This window comes from Lichenostomus cassidix, chromosome 20 (genome assembly GCF_008360975.1).
Source record: "Lichenostomus cassidix isolate B80296 chromosome 20, HeHo_3.0, whole genome shotgun sequence".
In the NCBI taxonomy this organism is placed as follows: domain Eukaryota; kingdom Metazoa; phylum Chordata; class Aves; order Passeriformes; family Meliphagidae; genus Lichenostomus; species Lichenostomus cassidix.
In genome coordinates, this window is record NC_139500.1 from 9,455,187 (window position 1) to 9,470,590 (window position 15,404).

The window sequence follows — 15,404 nt, forward strand, 5'->3', positions numbered from 1 at the left end:
AATGGTCCCCTGATTCAAAATTTTTCATATTTTACAAAGTAAACAAAGAAGTGCTGATAACACATTAAAAACATAGAGTGCCTAACACTGGAGTAAGAAGAAAAACATCTTAAGAAAACCTGCTGGAAAGAAGGAACACATGGGCCATTAACCCCCAAAACACATCTTCCAGCACATTTAAGTAATTCTGCTGAGTTTTAACAAAAACACAAGTTGGCCGCAGCTCCCACAGATGCACTCAACTCCCCACTCCCCTTAGACACCCATTAAGTTTTAGCCTAAATGCTGAATGTGTCAGAACAATTAACACAACAGACCTCAAGGTCTCTAGCAAAGCCCCTCTGAGGCTTCTGCTGTGAAAATAGATGCAACCAATTTATGTAGCACATGACAGTGAAGAGCAACTTACCAACAGTATGTTTATTTACACATCAGAGAAATGTCGTGAATGATCAATTTCCTTCAGAGTACTCTCACCTATGACTATCTGAAGATTCCAATAGTAAAGCTACACTGTTACATCCTAACAAGCCCTGCGGAGAGATTGCTGTGTTCATATTGAAAATCAATGCAAAAACAAAATTAAGAAATTTTGCAGAGATCGGCGCCTGATGTAAAATACTTCTGAAATAAAGAAGCTAAGTGGTTGCAGACTTAAAACTACCCAAGTATTGTTCTGAGGCTGTGGGCAGCACTTCCCACAATGTAGGCTCACCACCAGCACTGCAGTGTGGAGTGAAGGCAGGGAGCGAGGAAGGAACAAGCTACATTCTTTGGGATTCTCATCTCCATGCATCACAGAAAAGGCAAAGGAAATTTTCAGCGGAGATATCAATCTGCACCTAAATACCATTAACTACCTTTTGTACTTTGGATCCCTTGCCAAACGCTTGACATTTAAAGCATTGGTGAGATGTGCTCCCAGGGAACTTAAAAGACAGTTTCTCCCTGACGTGTCACACACAGCACACAGCACAGGCAGTGCCTCCAAGCTTCCTAAATCCGTGCAGTTTGTTTAGCACAGTGGCTCTAACAGCAGTGCTAAGGTACACACAGCCCTATGCCAGAAGTGGCCCTGCTCTCCTTCAAAAAACTCTCACCCATCCAGAAGGCGCCAGCAAAGGCAGCAGCAAGGAGGCACAAATCTGGTCTCCAACAGACTGTTTCACAACCACTGAGAAATCCTAAAGATCTCTGCTATGTTGCTCTACAGTTTGTCAGCATTTAAATCACCCACACCTCTCACTGCACAGCTCTGTCATACATGAAACATGAATTTAATGCAAAACACAAAACGTGCTGAAATTCCTTAACTTGTAAGGCATTTGGTTCAGCGCTCCTGTTATTTAATTTGAATTTCCCTTTTGCTCATTCCTTCATGTTGCCAGCCTGATAAATACACAGATGCCCCACGAGAACTCAGGCCAACATAAAAAACCTGCCAGTTCCTGATAAGATGCTGCAGCAGTAAGGGCTTCATTTTCTTCCCCCCAAAAACACTCACTGTTAAAGTAAGCCCCTCCTTCAAGCATGTTTGAATTCCAGAAGGCACCTCTGTGATGCTGGACAAATTCACACTTAACTCCTGTTAATGCTCTGTAATGGTTACTCCAGTGATACTGACCTCAAACTGCATCTGAACATTACTGGCCAAACCAACTGGAGGCAAAAAGCACCGCTTGGGGTGATGTCCTCACTCTTCACACCGAGCAGTTCTGGATTTTACACCAGTTCTGATCACAGGCTGCTGAACAGCCAAGGCACATTATAATAGCAGTTAGTGGAATTTAGTAGCTTTGGAATGCAATTTGATTATTTTGCAAACAAAAGTCATTTTTATCTACTGCACTCTCCAAACACAATGGGAGAGCTGAAAGTCAAGATAAATTGCTTTTAGTCTCAACATTGTCCTCAGCGGTAAGAGGTTGTTACATCCAACCTTAAAAACAAAGCTCTTAAAGGCAAAACTCAATAGAATCCAAATCTGTGGAGGTGGAGACATTTTCAGCATCCAAGCTGTAGTTGGAAACAACAGTTTTGGACTCCATTTCCCTTCTGAATGCTGAAGACTGCAAGGATGTTACTTGCAGAAAAGGCTCGCTGTTTCAGCACAATACTGTTCTCAGCATGGTCTGCAAACAGGCACTGCTAGAACTGAACACGGAAAATTCTTTGCAATGTGTACAGATACTAAAAATACAGCTAAGGTGAAAAAAATACCCACTACAGCCAAACAGAAGGGAGAACCTGGATATTGAGATGCAATGCAATTACTCAAGTTGGAATTTGCCCAGGACACTCTTGCTTAGAGTGATCTGGCTATTTAATGACAAGAAATAGCCAGGAACACATATTTGCTGCTGGCACCCTCTCTCATGCCCAACACTACCCTGCTATCAATGAAACGGGTGTGTAACCAGATCCAGGCTCCCAGCTACAACCAGGCTGCTCCCTGGTGACCTGCAATGGGCAGATCCACCCAACCTATTGCAGCTGCAACAACTTGTGTGACCACAACCTGAGCTACTGTGTCCACTGACCCAGATAGGAACACTAATAACAACAGGAAGCGTCAAAGTGCTTAAGCTGCCCTATTGCTGATACACTAGCTAAAAGTCACCCGAAACATTCTTTATTAACTAAAATGTTTACTGCTGCTACACTCAACATTCAGAATGAGTCAGTCCCAGCCCCCAGAAAAACTTCCCTTCTCCCAAATGTGAGGTACAAGAGGCCTGAAAGGAGTTTGGCTCTACCATTTAGTGCTGCCTGACAATAAGCAAAGTACAAACCAATTCTAAACATCTGGGGGGAGGAAAACCAACACTTGAGATTCCTACCACCCACTCCTAGTATTTGCCACTAAACAGGATCAAAACAAGAAAATAAGAGCAAGAGCCTCAGTGCTCTGCCTGAAGGAGAACCGCTGTTCTGGGATCTGCGCGTGACAATTCCCAACACTCGAGTGCAAAGAATTCCTGTGCAGAGGAAACAAGACTCAGAGCAAGCAGAGGTGACAGGTTTTCAGGGAGATCAGGGGTGGTCACAAGGTCAGAGCTGGCAGTGTCTATTCAGCATTATTCCCTTAGCAAGACTAACAGGGTTACACGTACCTTCCAGTGCTGAAAAGGATTTTGGGGTTTAGGGGCCTCTGATCAGTGACAATGGTGTTACACGACTGCCATAAATAATTACAATAGGAGGGAAAAGGTGCTGATATCTACACTGGTGTGGATTTGTTGGGTGTGCTCGATTTACCAGGAATTTGGTTTTTCCGTCAAGGTGTCTTACTCTGAATTTCTGTATTGAATTCCTCTGACACATGGTAGAAATAAAAACCACAGGAGTTTTAAGAGCTGTAGGACTAAAACTCTTAGAAGAATAAAACAGCACATGGACACAATAGAGGAGAAAAATCCCTCTTAAAGTTTCACTGGAAGCTGGAGTGGAAAAGTGAAATATACATCACTGCCTCTTTGTACAACAGTACTAAATAACTAAAGCTTACCAGGGAGTATTTTTCCCTAAATGAAGATGAAGGCAGTATTTTCCAGCATAAGAAGGGTACAAGCATTCCTATATACGCTTATATTTAAATTGCTTCAAGACTTACACCCGCACTTCTTGGGAAATCCACTGCACCCTTTTTTTCCTGATAAGAATTATTCATAGAGAGCCACTGTAAATTCAGAATGGAAATAAAGAGTTCAAACCCTGCATATTTGATACCGTCTGCTCCTGCTGCACACACACAATCACATTCCAATGAACTGACAGACAGAAAGGTGCTCACAAGCGTAGATCTGTAAATATTTACACGCAGTAGCCTACAAAGCAACCAGGCACGTGGACATCATCCAGAAAAGCATTTTAAAAATTAGTGTAACTATAAGTCAGGCAGATATTTTCAACCACCTTTTGTGTCCTTTACTACCTCAGCAGTCAGAAGACAGCTCAGAGCTCCTTACACATCCCAAACAGTGAAAATAACACACACACACACAAAGGTTGGCTGTATGTCCTCAACTCCCCTTCACCCTACTTAAGCCCCTCAATTTGACACCTACCAAATGGGACAGGCTTGCAATTAGCTTGCTTCCTATAAAAATTATTAAATTATCAGAAAAAGTTAGCAGTCATCAGGCTGATTAGAAAAGATAATATTGTATGTCTGTACATCTATAGGAATATAAATATATACAGACATACAAGCATATATATTCATATATAAATATATACATATATTAAAAATTACATGTAAGTGTGTATATATTTATTAAATTACAGGACTGCTGTAAATGTTTCTGAACAAAATGAAGTTAGCCTGCAAACTCCCTGAAGTGATGCTGTCTACCTTTCTGGAATTGTCTACACTGTGGTCTGTTGGGTTTTTTTAAAGTAGGTTTTTATTTTAATTTTAAAAAAAACCCACCCAACAAGGTAAAGTCACATCATTTAAATAGCAAGGAAGAAAATAAGCCTGATCTTAAAATGGATGCAGCAGCTTCTTTTAAAGAGCAACATGTTGCAATCACCTTTCATTTTAGGGGAAGGGAGGCATTGCCTCAAAGGAACAGAGACGGGGAGCAGTGGGGGGAGGGAGCCTGCGAGGAAAAAAAAAAAAAAAAAAAGGCGACTTGGGATTTTAATTTTTTTTTTAAGCTAAAAACTTAGCTTTCCCCTCGGTTCCGAGGGGCTGGTGCCGGGGATGGCGGCCCGGTGCCTCTGCAGAGGCGGCTCGGCGGCAGCTCGGGGAGGAGGAGAAGGAGAGAAAAGCCACAGAGAGCGAGAGAAAAAGAAAATGGCGCAGAGACTAAGTCCCGACCGTCGACAAGGCGACTTTCCAGGGAGGAATCGGGGCCCAAAGGCGACCCCGGCAGAGCCGCTGCGCTCGGATCGGGGGCCTGCGGTGCCCCCACTCGGGGCGGCGGGGGTCGGGGGGCGCCGATCCCGGCGGGAAAGGGGCGCTTTTGGCAGCTCGATGGGAACAATGGGGCCGGTGAGCGCGGAGCCGGGACTTAGTCTCTGGGACGCCATGTCTGTGCGAGGGGCGCGCCGGGGCCGCACTCACCGTTCGCTCGGAAATCCGCCTCGATCTGCGGGGAGAGCACACAGGGACACACCGTCAGCACGGCCGGGGCCGCGGCCACCCGGGGGACCCCCACCCCCGCCCTCACCCTCGTTTTTAGGGGAATTAAATACCAAACGAGAGAAGCCCGGCGCGATGCGGAAGGTGATGGGGGAGTGGGTGAAGCGCCCCCCGGCCCCCGCACAGCTCACGGTAGGACGCTCCCCGAGCCCCCCAGAAGGGAGCGAGCCGGGGGAGCGCGGCAGCCGCCCCCTCCCCTTGTCCGCCCGGCCAGGGGGTCACACGCGGGTCCCGCTCCCACCGCCCTCCATCCCGCCGCGGGGGGACACCCGGGCTGACACGGCCCTGCCCGGACACGCGGGGGCGGCCGTAGGGCACGGTCCCCTCACCGGGGTTACCGGGGGGCGGCGAGGCGGCCAGCCCAGGGCCGGCACGGGGGGATGCGAGCACCGCGGCGGGGGTCCCCCGGGAGCGCGCCCTGCGGGCGGGCACGGAGCGCTCACCTGGGAATCGTTGTGCAGCTGGTCCCCGCTCATGCCGGAGGCGCGGACGGCCGGGCGGAGCGGGAGGAGCGGCGGGCAGAGGAGCGCCGGGCGGAGCGGGACGCGGGGAGCGCAGCGCGGTTGTGTAACAGACTAAGTCCCGGTTTCGGCGCTCTGCGCAGGCGCGGCGCCTTTTAAAGCGGCGGGGAGCGGACTGACGAGCAGGGGGCGGGAAGCGGCCGCGCGCGTATTTGCATCCGAGCCACGCCCCCCGCAGCCGGCATATTTGCATACAGGCCACGCCCCGCCGGCGTGACCGCTCCGAACCGCCGCCCCCCTGCTGCGCGCCGCGCCGGCTCGCTGCTTTACATATCCGGTCCCGCCTTTTCTCACTCTCCCCCAATGGCGCGGCAAAACCTGGCCTCATTTACATGCGAGGCCCCGCCCCTTCCCCGCGGCTGCCGGGCCCGGTGCATTGTGTAAGAACCCGTGCTGCTCCGTGCGCTCAGCGCGCATGCGCGGCCTCCCCGCCCCGACAGTATTTGCATACAAGCTCCGCCCCTTCCCGCAGGCCCCGCCCCCGGGCCGCATGGCGGGCGGGCGGGAGGGCGGCTGTGAGGGGAGGTGGTTCCGCTGCCTCCCCGCGATAACCCCGCAGTGACACTCCCGCACCCGCCGGGCCCTCACCCCTGTGCGGGACGGCCTCAGGGACCCTCGGGGCTTCCCCCGAAGTCCTGCCGCACCAGATCCCCCTAGAGATACCAGCTCACGGGCAATTCGAGCATTTCCAAGCGGGAGGAGGCGGGCGGGGTGCGCGCACCTGTCCCACAGAGCCGGCGTTACCGAGTCTCTGCTCGGTGCGGCTGACCCCTCGCTGTCACCCTCTGTACCCCACCGCTCCAGGCTGGAGCAGTGGCGGCAGGCTCCACGCGCGGATGATGAGGATGGTGCTGAGGGGGGATGCGGATCAGGCCGGTTTGGACTCACTTGACTCGCTTAAATCAAGGACAGCAATGGTGCATTGCATACAGGAGCTTTAAAAAGGGATCAGCCCGCAAGGTTTTTCTCCTGGCGTAAGCAGGCCCTTTAATTTCTTTCCCTCACAAGAAAACAGAGGGTGAAGAGAAGCGAAAGCTTTATTTTCTTTTAGCTAACATGATAATGAAGCATGTGCCTGCCTAGAAAAACGGCCCTCCTTCCCCAGCACAAACCTGGAGACATTTATTTCTGTTCTGCAGAGGCTCTTACGAGCGGGTTTTCTTGTCGGTGTACTAAATGGCAGGTTTAGTATGCATGGCTGGTACGTGTCTCACAGGACTGCCTCCAGTCTTCTTGGAGCTTCCATCCTCTGCTGCAACACAGACTGTACCTTTCCTCAGCTTCTTTACACAACCACAGCTTTGATTTGACACTAAAATAACCTGGCGCTGCCAGGCTATCTGAAGAGATACATCAAAATGTAAGCAGTGACAGCAGCCACCTATTTGCACTGCATATTTATATCCTGCAAAGGGAAAACTCTGTCACTTTCTTACCGTCTTCAGAAGAGGATCTGAGGACTTCCTTTTTTTACCAAGAGCAGGCAAATATTTCTGGCTCTGGAGCTGTTTATTATGCAAACTGCTTTAGTCACTGTTAGATTTTTAAATATAAACATAATGAAAGGGCTGTTTCAGACCCGGGGAAGAGGTGTGTGCCCCTGGCTGACAAGAATGAGGTGAAAACAGGCTTTGCTCTGGGTTTGAGCCCCTCCTTGCTGCCATCCAGGGCTGCAGGGCCGCGTCTTTTGGGACAGCCTGGGAGCGGGCTGGCACCTCCAGCTTCCAACACCAGAAATTCCTAAAATTCCTCTCTTTGAAGCAGCAATTTCACTTTAAATCTTACATCTCTGCCTCCCCAAGAATCCCTGCTCAGGTGGCTGGCTGTGCCTGCCACAAGAAAGGGACCTGCCACAACCCCAGGCGCGCTGTAGTTGCAGCCAGCCCTGTGCAGGGGAAGGGAGCACAGCCCCTTCCAGCAGCTGCCGCCTTCACAGGCGTTTGCAAGCACGTCTGGTTGCAAAGCAGAGCCCCTAAAACTGGCACACGAGAGGCTCAGTGCTCTGCTGCCTGCAGGAACCTGCTGACAGCAGGATGGGAGAGCTCTGAAGGAACAGAAGGAACAGGGAGCTTCCCGGTTTGCTATCTCAGGTCCTGACAACGACCACTCCCGCGGCAGCAGTGCCAGAGCCATTAGTGACAAGCAAAACCTTGTGCTCTGCTGTCAAACACTGCTCATGCCGTGGGGGAAACCTGCAGCTGAGACAGCAGTGCTCGAGCCAGAGCGAGCTGTCTCCCAGGAATCGGTTCCCATCTGCTACATGGAGTCTCCTTCTCTGGAGATACTCGCAACCCACTGTAGGTGAGCTTGCTTTAGCTGGGGGCTGGACTGGGTGCTCGCCAGAGGCCACTCCCTATCCCAGCCATGCTGTGTGATCTGTTTTGTCCCCAGTCTTCCATAGGGTTATCCTTGAGCCTGCAGGGAGCCCCTGCTTTGCTACTAGAACCCAAGAGACAGGAAATATACAGCTTGTTCAAAAGCACATTAAACTGTAACACCTGCCTGGCCCCATCTGTTGCAGTGAGCTGTATGATAAAAAACCTTCTGATCTCCCAACCTATAACCTACAGCACCACCGTCCAGGAGGCTGCACCCCTCTCATCCCTTTCCACACCGACATCCCTTGGGACCCAGGAGGGTCAACCAAAGAAGAAGAAGGCTCATACAGGGCACACCACTGTACAACCCAGGGATGTGGTCATTACCCCAGGCCTGCTAGAGTTAGACAAGCATTTGGGCAATGCTCTCAAGCACATGGGATTCTGGGGGCTGTCCTATGTGGGAGGTGGACTCGGTGATCCTTGTGGGTCCCTTCCAGCTCGGGAGATTCTGTGATTCTAACCAGCCCTTTCCACGGTGAAGGCCGGCAGTGAAGGGGTTAACACGCTTGGACCTGCTTTCCCTGTCAGGGCTGTGCACACCCCATCAAGATAAATGGGGGAAGTTCACACCTCTGAGTGCTGTGGTCTCTCTCCGGGGCTCCCTGGGACCAGTACATCACCATCGGGTTAATGTAGCCTAGGTGATTGCCTGCAAAAAGAAACAGCTGGAAACTATGTGTTTAAATTAAATCATAAATCATCCAGGATATAAAACTAGTAGAAAACCCTCCATTCTTGATCCTGGTGAATGGTGAGATTTGATTTATCTGGTGCACTCGGGGCTTCTCGCTGTGCTCAGGGTGCATGTTTCGGAAGAGGGAGGTTGGTGCTGTTTTCCTGGCCAGCTTTGCAGTCCTGTGTCCGGATGGGATCCTACACCTTGCTTCAGCCTCAGTCCCTACTCCTGTGCACAGACAAACCCAAGAAAAGAAACCTCGACATCCGAACACCTAAACCGTCTATAGTACTCTTTCCAAGCCTTGCTTTTAGCCTCAGGTGAAGCCATCTACACTGTGTTCCTTCAGTTAATTCTCCTTTATATTTAACCTGATTATACAATTCAAGTTTGAAAGCAAAACAGAACTGGTAATTAAATACACTCGTATCTTGGTATTTCTGATTACAATTTTGAACGTTCAGGCCTTAGAGCTTATTTTGGAGTGTAGAAGGAAGAACGCAATGTTGCCAACTTGTTCAATTTTATTAGCAGCCCCACAGATCCAAGTTCACTTGTTTAGTTTTCCCTTAGATAATTTTGTAAAACTTTTACTTTTGTCAGAGGCAGCAGCCAGTTGCTAGGATTTATATTTTAGGAGAAAAAAAAACAACAAACCCCCATCTGAATATGAACCAAGTGCATTCTGTGTCTGAAGAGGTAACAAAGAACCAGTTAAAAAACATATTTAAAAGCAAAAATCTCATTTTTGAAGCCTGTAATGATTTTTTTAACCTCAGCTCATTTGTAAGAGCTATGGTTTGGATACTTCTATCACTAGTCTACATTTTTTTCACAGCTAGAGACCTGCCTGATGTGCAGGATTCCCAACTGGCGTCATCCTGTAAATCTGCTGTCTCTAGAACCAAATGACACTGGTACAAAATAGGAACAGTGAGATACACGACTCCCCACTCATTTTTCATTAGCATGACCTGCTCAAAACACTCATACCTATTATGTACTGTCGGATACATTGAAACTAAATGATCTCAGTGCTCTGAAAGAAATCCACTTTAATAAACTGCAGCAATTATTCACAGTTTTATATGTAAGACAAGGGAGCAAATTAAGCAGAACCAGCAGATACAATTGTAAGTGGGAGCTTTCAAAGGTCAGTCTTAATTACTGAGTTTCACCCGGGATGGGAGAAGCTTGGAACAGTCCTGGGAAATTACTAGTTAGAAAACAATAGCTGATATCACTTGAACTTTATTATGTCCTCGTTTGCTTTGGTTAAGGGAGCCAGCAGTGGCAGAGAGGTTGGTGCAATGGAGAGGAGAACATTTGGATCATAATCTAAAGAGCACATTACCTGCATTTTCAGCTAACATTCCCAAGCACTTACACACATCTGCTGAGATGGTTTGTGGCTGCTGCATGGCCAGTGTGTGACACCAAATGCAATCAGGCACATATATCCCTCTGTGCCTCATTGCTTCCCTGCTCCTAGCTAATAAAAGTGAAACCCCTGCTTGAGAAAACGATGAGAAACCCATAAACAACACCTTCCTTCAGCCTGGCCTCCTAATTTTACCATGCAGGCCAGTCAGTGCCCTGTATTTGGAGATTACTCCACCCCGGGGCTCCCGGCAACAGAGCGTGGGCGCTTTGGGAGCCCCAAAGCACGTGAGAAAAGCCACCCTTGCATAACGTGGCAGGCGTAGGAGGCAATAGGATGGCTCTGTTAGAGCATTCACATGTTGCAAATATAGCTGAGATAAGGAGCCATTCCATATAATCTGTGCCCCTGGAATGAATTTCTCGTGAATTTAGGCTAGCTGGTTTCGCTTTTAGCTCCCGTGGTTGATTTCAGTCGCTGTTTCTCACAATATGACATAATTCTGCGATGCAGATTCCTGACATTGTAAGGAAAGTGTGCAAGCATTTCTATTTACATCAGAACTGCTATTAAAAAAATACCCAGAGTTAAATTTGGTACCCACAGTTAATAAATGGCTCTCCTTCACAGTACAATGAGATAATATTTCCCCTGTCTCCAGTGTTTTCCATCCAAAGGAGAGAAGAATCCCCATTTTGGGAAAGAAACTGCTCACTTGGAGTGTTTCCATTTCTGGAGTTGCGCCACGTGGAGAATGCTGGGCCCGACTCCAGGAGATCCGAGCAGCCTAAACCCATCCAAAATCCACGGGAGCTCAGATACTCGTCACTCCCAGTGCCAGGCCAGACGTATCCCAGAGACTGGCCCTGCTGAACTCGGGAGCACTTTAGAAAAGGAGCCTTTAAAGACTTTGCTCAAGTCAGTGGCAAGCGCTGAAAATTCAGCAGAGACTCTTGGCACAGCTTCCCTGTGACATGCCAGCGTGCCATCGCCCCCCTGTCCCATGCCAAAAATTTGCTTTTAGCTGGAGGGCTTTGAGGCAGACTAAGCTCAGCCTCGCTTGGAAAACTCATTGGAAAAGAGCCCCCAAAATGTGGGAAAGTGACCTTAATCTGGCTGCCCTGCAGGCTGGAGAGGAGTCTGGCCAAACGTGGGTGCATTCCGACTTGAAAGCTCGAGTGAGGTGTGAATTGCTCACGCCTTGGTTAGGAGGTGACATGTGGCCCCATTAATGGCTTTATTAGCTCTGGTGTCCCCATGCAGTTGGGCGGCGCTTCCCAGCGGGAAGGAGATCCCTGTGCTCGCAGGGCTTCAAGGGCTGCTTGGTTCCTGCTGTGGCACGACTTTCTCTTGTGTGTGCTCCCTGAACTGCTGCTTTCACCGGGCAGGGATGGCCCAGGAGTGTTGTGCCCTGCCTGGGGCACAGGGCTGTCTGGGGGACCCCATCCTGCACCCCTTCAGCGCAGTCCTTGCACAGCCATACTGACACTGGCAGCTCTTCCCGAGTGCCTCAGCTCTCTGCTGTGGCTCTTCCCAGGCTCCGGATACACCTGGTCCCCTCTCGGCACAAAAAGAAAATAAACCAGAAGGTCTTTGCGAGTTGACACTTAGTAAAAGTGAGATAGAGACCAGCCCTGCTTTTGGGGCTGCAAACCCCCTGCTCCGAGGAGGGTGCTCTGTAAATTACTCCGTTTTTAAGCTCTCTGTGGTTCAACTAATCACCTAGCAAATGAGACTCATCGTTCCTCCCTACCAGTGTAGGTGATGGGGTGAGAAATTAATCTCATCAGGTGAGAGCGACCCAAAGCAGTGGGGACATTTTCAGGTCTGAACTAATCAGCCTGATTAACGCTGCCGTTACTGAGCAGATGTAGCTCAAGGTGGGGTCTGTTAAGGACCATCCTCTCCCTGGAGCTGGGTTAGCTCTTGGCACCCCCTCCCAGTCCATCAGACAGGGCCTGGGTCCAGCCTGGGTGCAAATCCTTGGCTGAATATCAGGATGCTGCAAACCAGTGGCAGAGGCGAGTGCAGAACACATCAGGGCACTGTGTTCACTCAGGGCAGGACTGCCATGGTTCACCCTGCAGAGCAAACCCACGAGACAGCAGCACCTGACCCTGGGTGCTGACCATGAATGCCATGTCACAGCTGGAGTCAGTGTCTACAGACAGCATCACTACAGGCTGGAAAGGTTTTGGAGCAGTGCTTGTGTCTAAGCCTAGGGCTGTCCTGCTGTCAGCTGAAGGCTGCTGGCTCTGAAAAGCCAATGAGCAAATTTGTACATCTGATAGCTATGTTTAAAAATGGACATATCACTGGTTTTAAATTTCTTTTTCATGGTTTTTGCTGGAACATAAATCTTTCCTAAAATAACTTGCAATGTTGTTATTGTAACGGAGCTACAAAAGCCAAAGCATGAACCCTTGATCAGGAAATCCACCAAAGCCTTAAGTGGAAATACCTACTTTAATGTAATTTTGTCAAGGAGGAAGTAATGAAGATACTTCATAAGGAAACAATAATCAGTCTTGAACAATGAATGAATATAATGATGAAACTTATTTTTAAAATAATGAGGGTTTTGGCATGCCTTTTTTACTTTATTTTTAAAAGAGGGCTGTCATCTTCATTGGAATGTAGATTTTAAAACTCTCTAAACCTTTCTGGAACATTAAGAAATATTTCCATGTCTTATAGAGCTCTTGATAAAATGTGAGATGAATATTGTCATGGCCAAGGATTTCATACCTCCTTTCAAAAATCCCTATCCTAGAAATAATGAGACTAGATTTAAAATAATAAATGTAACTTTCTGTTTAAATTCTTTGCACTGATGTCTTGAAGGTGCTTTTTATTATCATTTATTAAGATGAGGTGGAATAGAAACATAGACCTGATCTGCTCAATATAGCTGCACTGATTTAACACAGCAGCAAATCAGTTTAATTAGTTCAGTGATTAGACCTTAGGTGAGCACTCCTCCATGCTAAGGGAAGCTTACACTGTGGGTGAATTACATCTTTGGGTCAGAGAAACAAACTGCTGGCTTAATAACAACAACAACAACAACCACCAACAATGTTTTTCCTTTAATAGAGACCTTTTTTCTTGATGAAGCCAAGAATGGGGCAGGAGGGAAGTTGCAGTTACCCACTGTGTCAAGGTGGTGGGATAAACTTCTCTAAACCCTGTTCAACAGCATGTCCACATCTGGTTGGGCAAGCTGGAGCAAGGCAAAACACACAAATCAAAATGAGCAAAAGGATTGTCCAGCAAATTTTGTCTTGAGTCTGTACCATCTGTCTGAATCAACATTTGTGTCAATAGAGAGAGAGAGAGAAAAAAATTATTACAAGTTTAGAGAGCTCAGAGGCTGTGGAGACAGCACAGAGATGTGGATAACCAGCTATCTAAGATGATCTCTAATTTAATCTAAGGCCTCTGTCTGATGCTGATGAGGATGCTTATCTTTTGCTACCGTTTCCAGAACAGCAGGAGCTCTGTGCAAGCAGCCCCTGGTGTCTGCTTGGGGCACACACAGAGGCAGCTGGCAGCAGGATCAGCCCTTCTCAAGACAGGGAGCTTTTTTTGTGTGTCTGAGGGTTTCTTCCATGCAGCCACAAGACCTCCTGCCAGCAGACTGTGACACAGAGAGTAGACAACTTCCTGAAGCTTTTATTAGGGTTATGCACCTCTGAATTCATCATGGAGATGTGGGAGTATTAACTATAGGTAATGAAGTAAATGTGTGCCGATACAGTTATAAGGAGAGGCTTAGCCAGCCCTAAGTAGGTGGTTTGAAATACAGGCTTAAATATCTTTTGGTAGGGTGGGTATAAGCAGTAGTTTATAGGAAAGCAGCCTGGTGGCAAAGCAAATCATAGCTCACATCACAGCCCAGCCATGTGGATATGAAGGAGCCTTTAAAAAATAAATAAAAGTAACAAGGAGCCCATGGAACAGTGTCACTTCAGAGCCTGGAGCTGGAGTGGGAAGACAGCAGTAGTGGTTTTGTCCAGGTCTTGGTCTCTCTGAGTTCCTGCTGCTGTGGTCTGGGGCTCATATTTCCTTCCAGGGACACGGGAGAGGCTCCGAGCCCATTGCAGTGCTGCAGCCAGGCTCTGTGGCTCCGAGGGGAGCAGTCAGCAGGGAGATTGTGGGGGAGATAGGAGGAGGAAGAAAGGTTCCGGAGAGAATGGAGATGCACTGCAACTGCTATCTGCTTCTAGGCACCAAGTGAGAACACAGCCAGGTGGGACCAGCTCCTTCCTCACCTCCAAGCTGAGCCTCAGCTGTGGTTGCTGCCGCACCCCCCTCTCATTTTCCAAGACCTCCCAGATGCAGCAGAAGGAAGAGAGTTGGAGATGGAGCTGTAGAGCCATGAAATGCCACAGGCAGCAATTTCCATTCATTCTGCCCACGAAGACCACAGCCCCTGCCGTGCTGGGAACTGTTTTTTGATGATTGTACTTGGAGCAATCAAAATGCAGAAGAAATAAATGTAAATACACTGGGCCAGCTGTTGGCACAATCCTGATCCAAAGCCACTCCAAAAGCAGCAACAAAGGTTTGTTATGGTTCACAGGGCTACAGGATGCAAAGGGGAGGGGACACATGACACCAAGGCTGCTGCTCACTTCCAGTGTGGTCTGGAAGCACAGGGTGAAATCCTGGCTCCTGGGAAGCTGTGGGTGCTGAACATCAACTTCACCAGAAAATGTCAGGTGTAAGACAGCTCAGCTCCTGAGTGACTGGATGTTGATGAGCCCTGACCTGGCTCAGCGAGGTGCTGGAAGGGTTTTCCCAAGAGTATGGGTAGAGCTCTTGGGCACACAAGGTGTTGGGCAAGCGAACAAGCTGTCACTGACAGGTTTACACGATGTGCCTCGAGCGTGTGATGCTGCCGAGTGCTTTGCCAGCTCCATATCTTCATTTTGCATGGAGTGTGTTGAAATCAGCCATGCTTCATCTGTGTTGTGTTAGCTGCTGGGAGAAACACAAAGTGCTGAGTGTGGTGATGTAGAAGGGCTGCAGGCCAGCTGCTTGGGTTGCCTGCCTGCCAGAGGTCCCGGCATGGCAGTGGGGATGCCTCTCTCCCAGGAAAGCCCTGGGAGGGCTGGAGTTTCCAGCCCAGCGTAGCAGAGGGAAGCAGCACCAACACAGCCTGTGCTGCTGCGCCACGACGTGAGGACTCAGGAGCTGTTTCCCGTGCAGTGCTGCCAGCTGGCAACCTGGCACAGGCAGCTCATGAGTTATAATCCAAAATAGTCCCCAGCAAGTGGGCATGGGGCCAGGC

General features: G+C 48.9%; 1 protein-coding gene across 1 annotated transcript in view; it reads right to left on the reverse strand.

Annotated features, from left to right (window-relative positions):
- TOP1 (DNA topoisomerase I) overlaps positions 1 to 5,752 on the reverse strand; it is a 65,431-nt gene extending 59,679 nt beyond the window's left edge. Inside the window, exons 1-2 of the mRNA XM_085079444.1 lie at positions 5,593 to 5,752; positions 5,072 to 5,096 (exon numbers count right to left, since the gene is read on the reverse strand). Of these exons, the coding sequence (XP_084935570.1) occupies positions 5,072 to 5,096; positions 5,593 to 5,625 (58 nt within the window). The 5' untranslated portion in view covers positions 5,626 to 5,752. The remainder of the gene's footprint in view (positions 1 to 5,071; positions 5,097 to 5,592) is intronic.
- Positions 5,753 to 15,404: the final 9,652 nt, after the last annotated feature.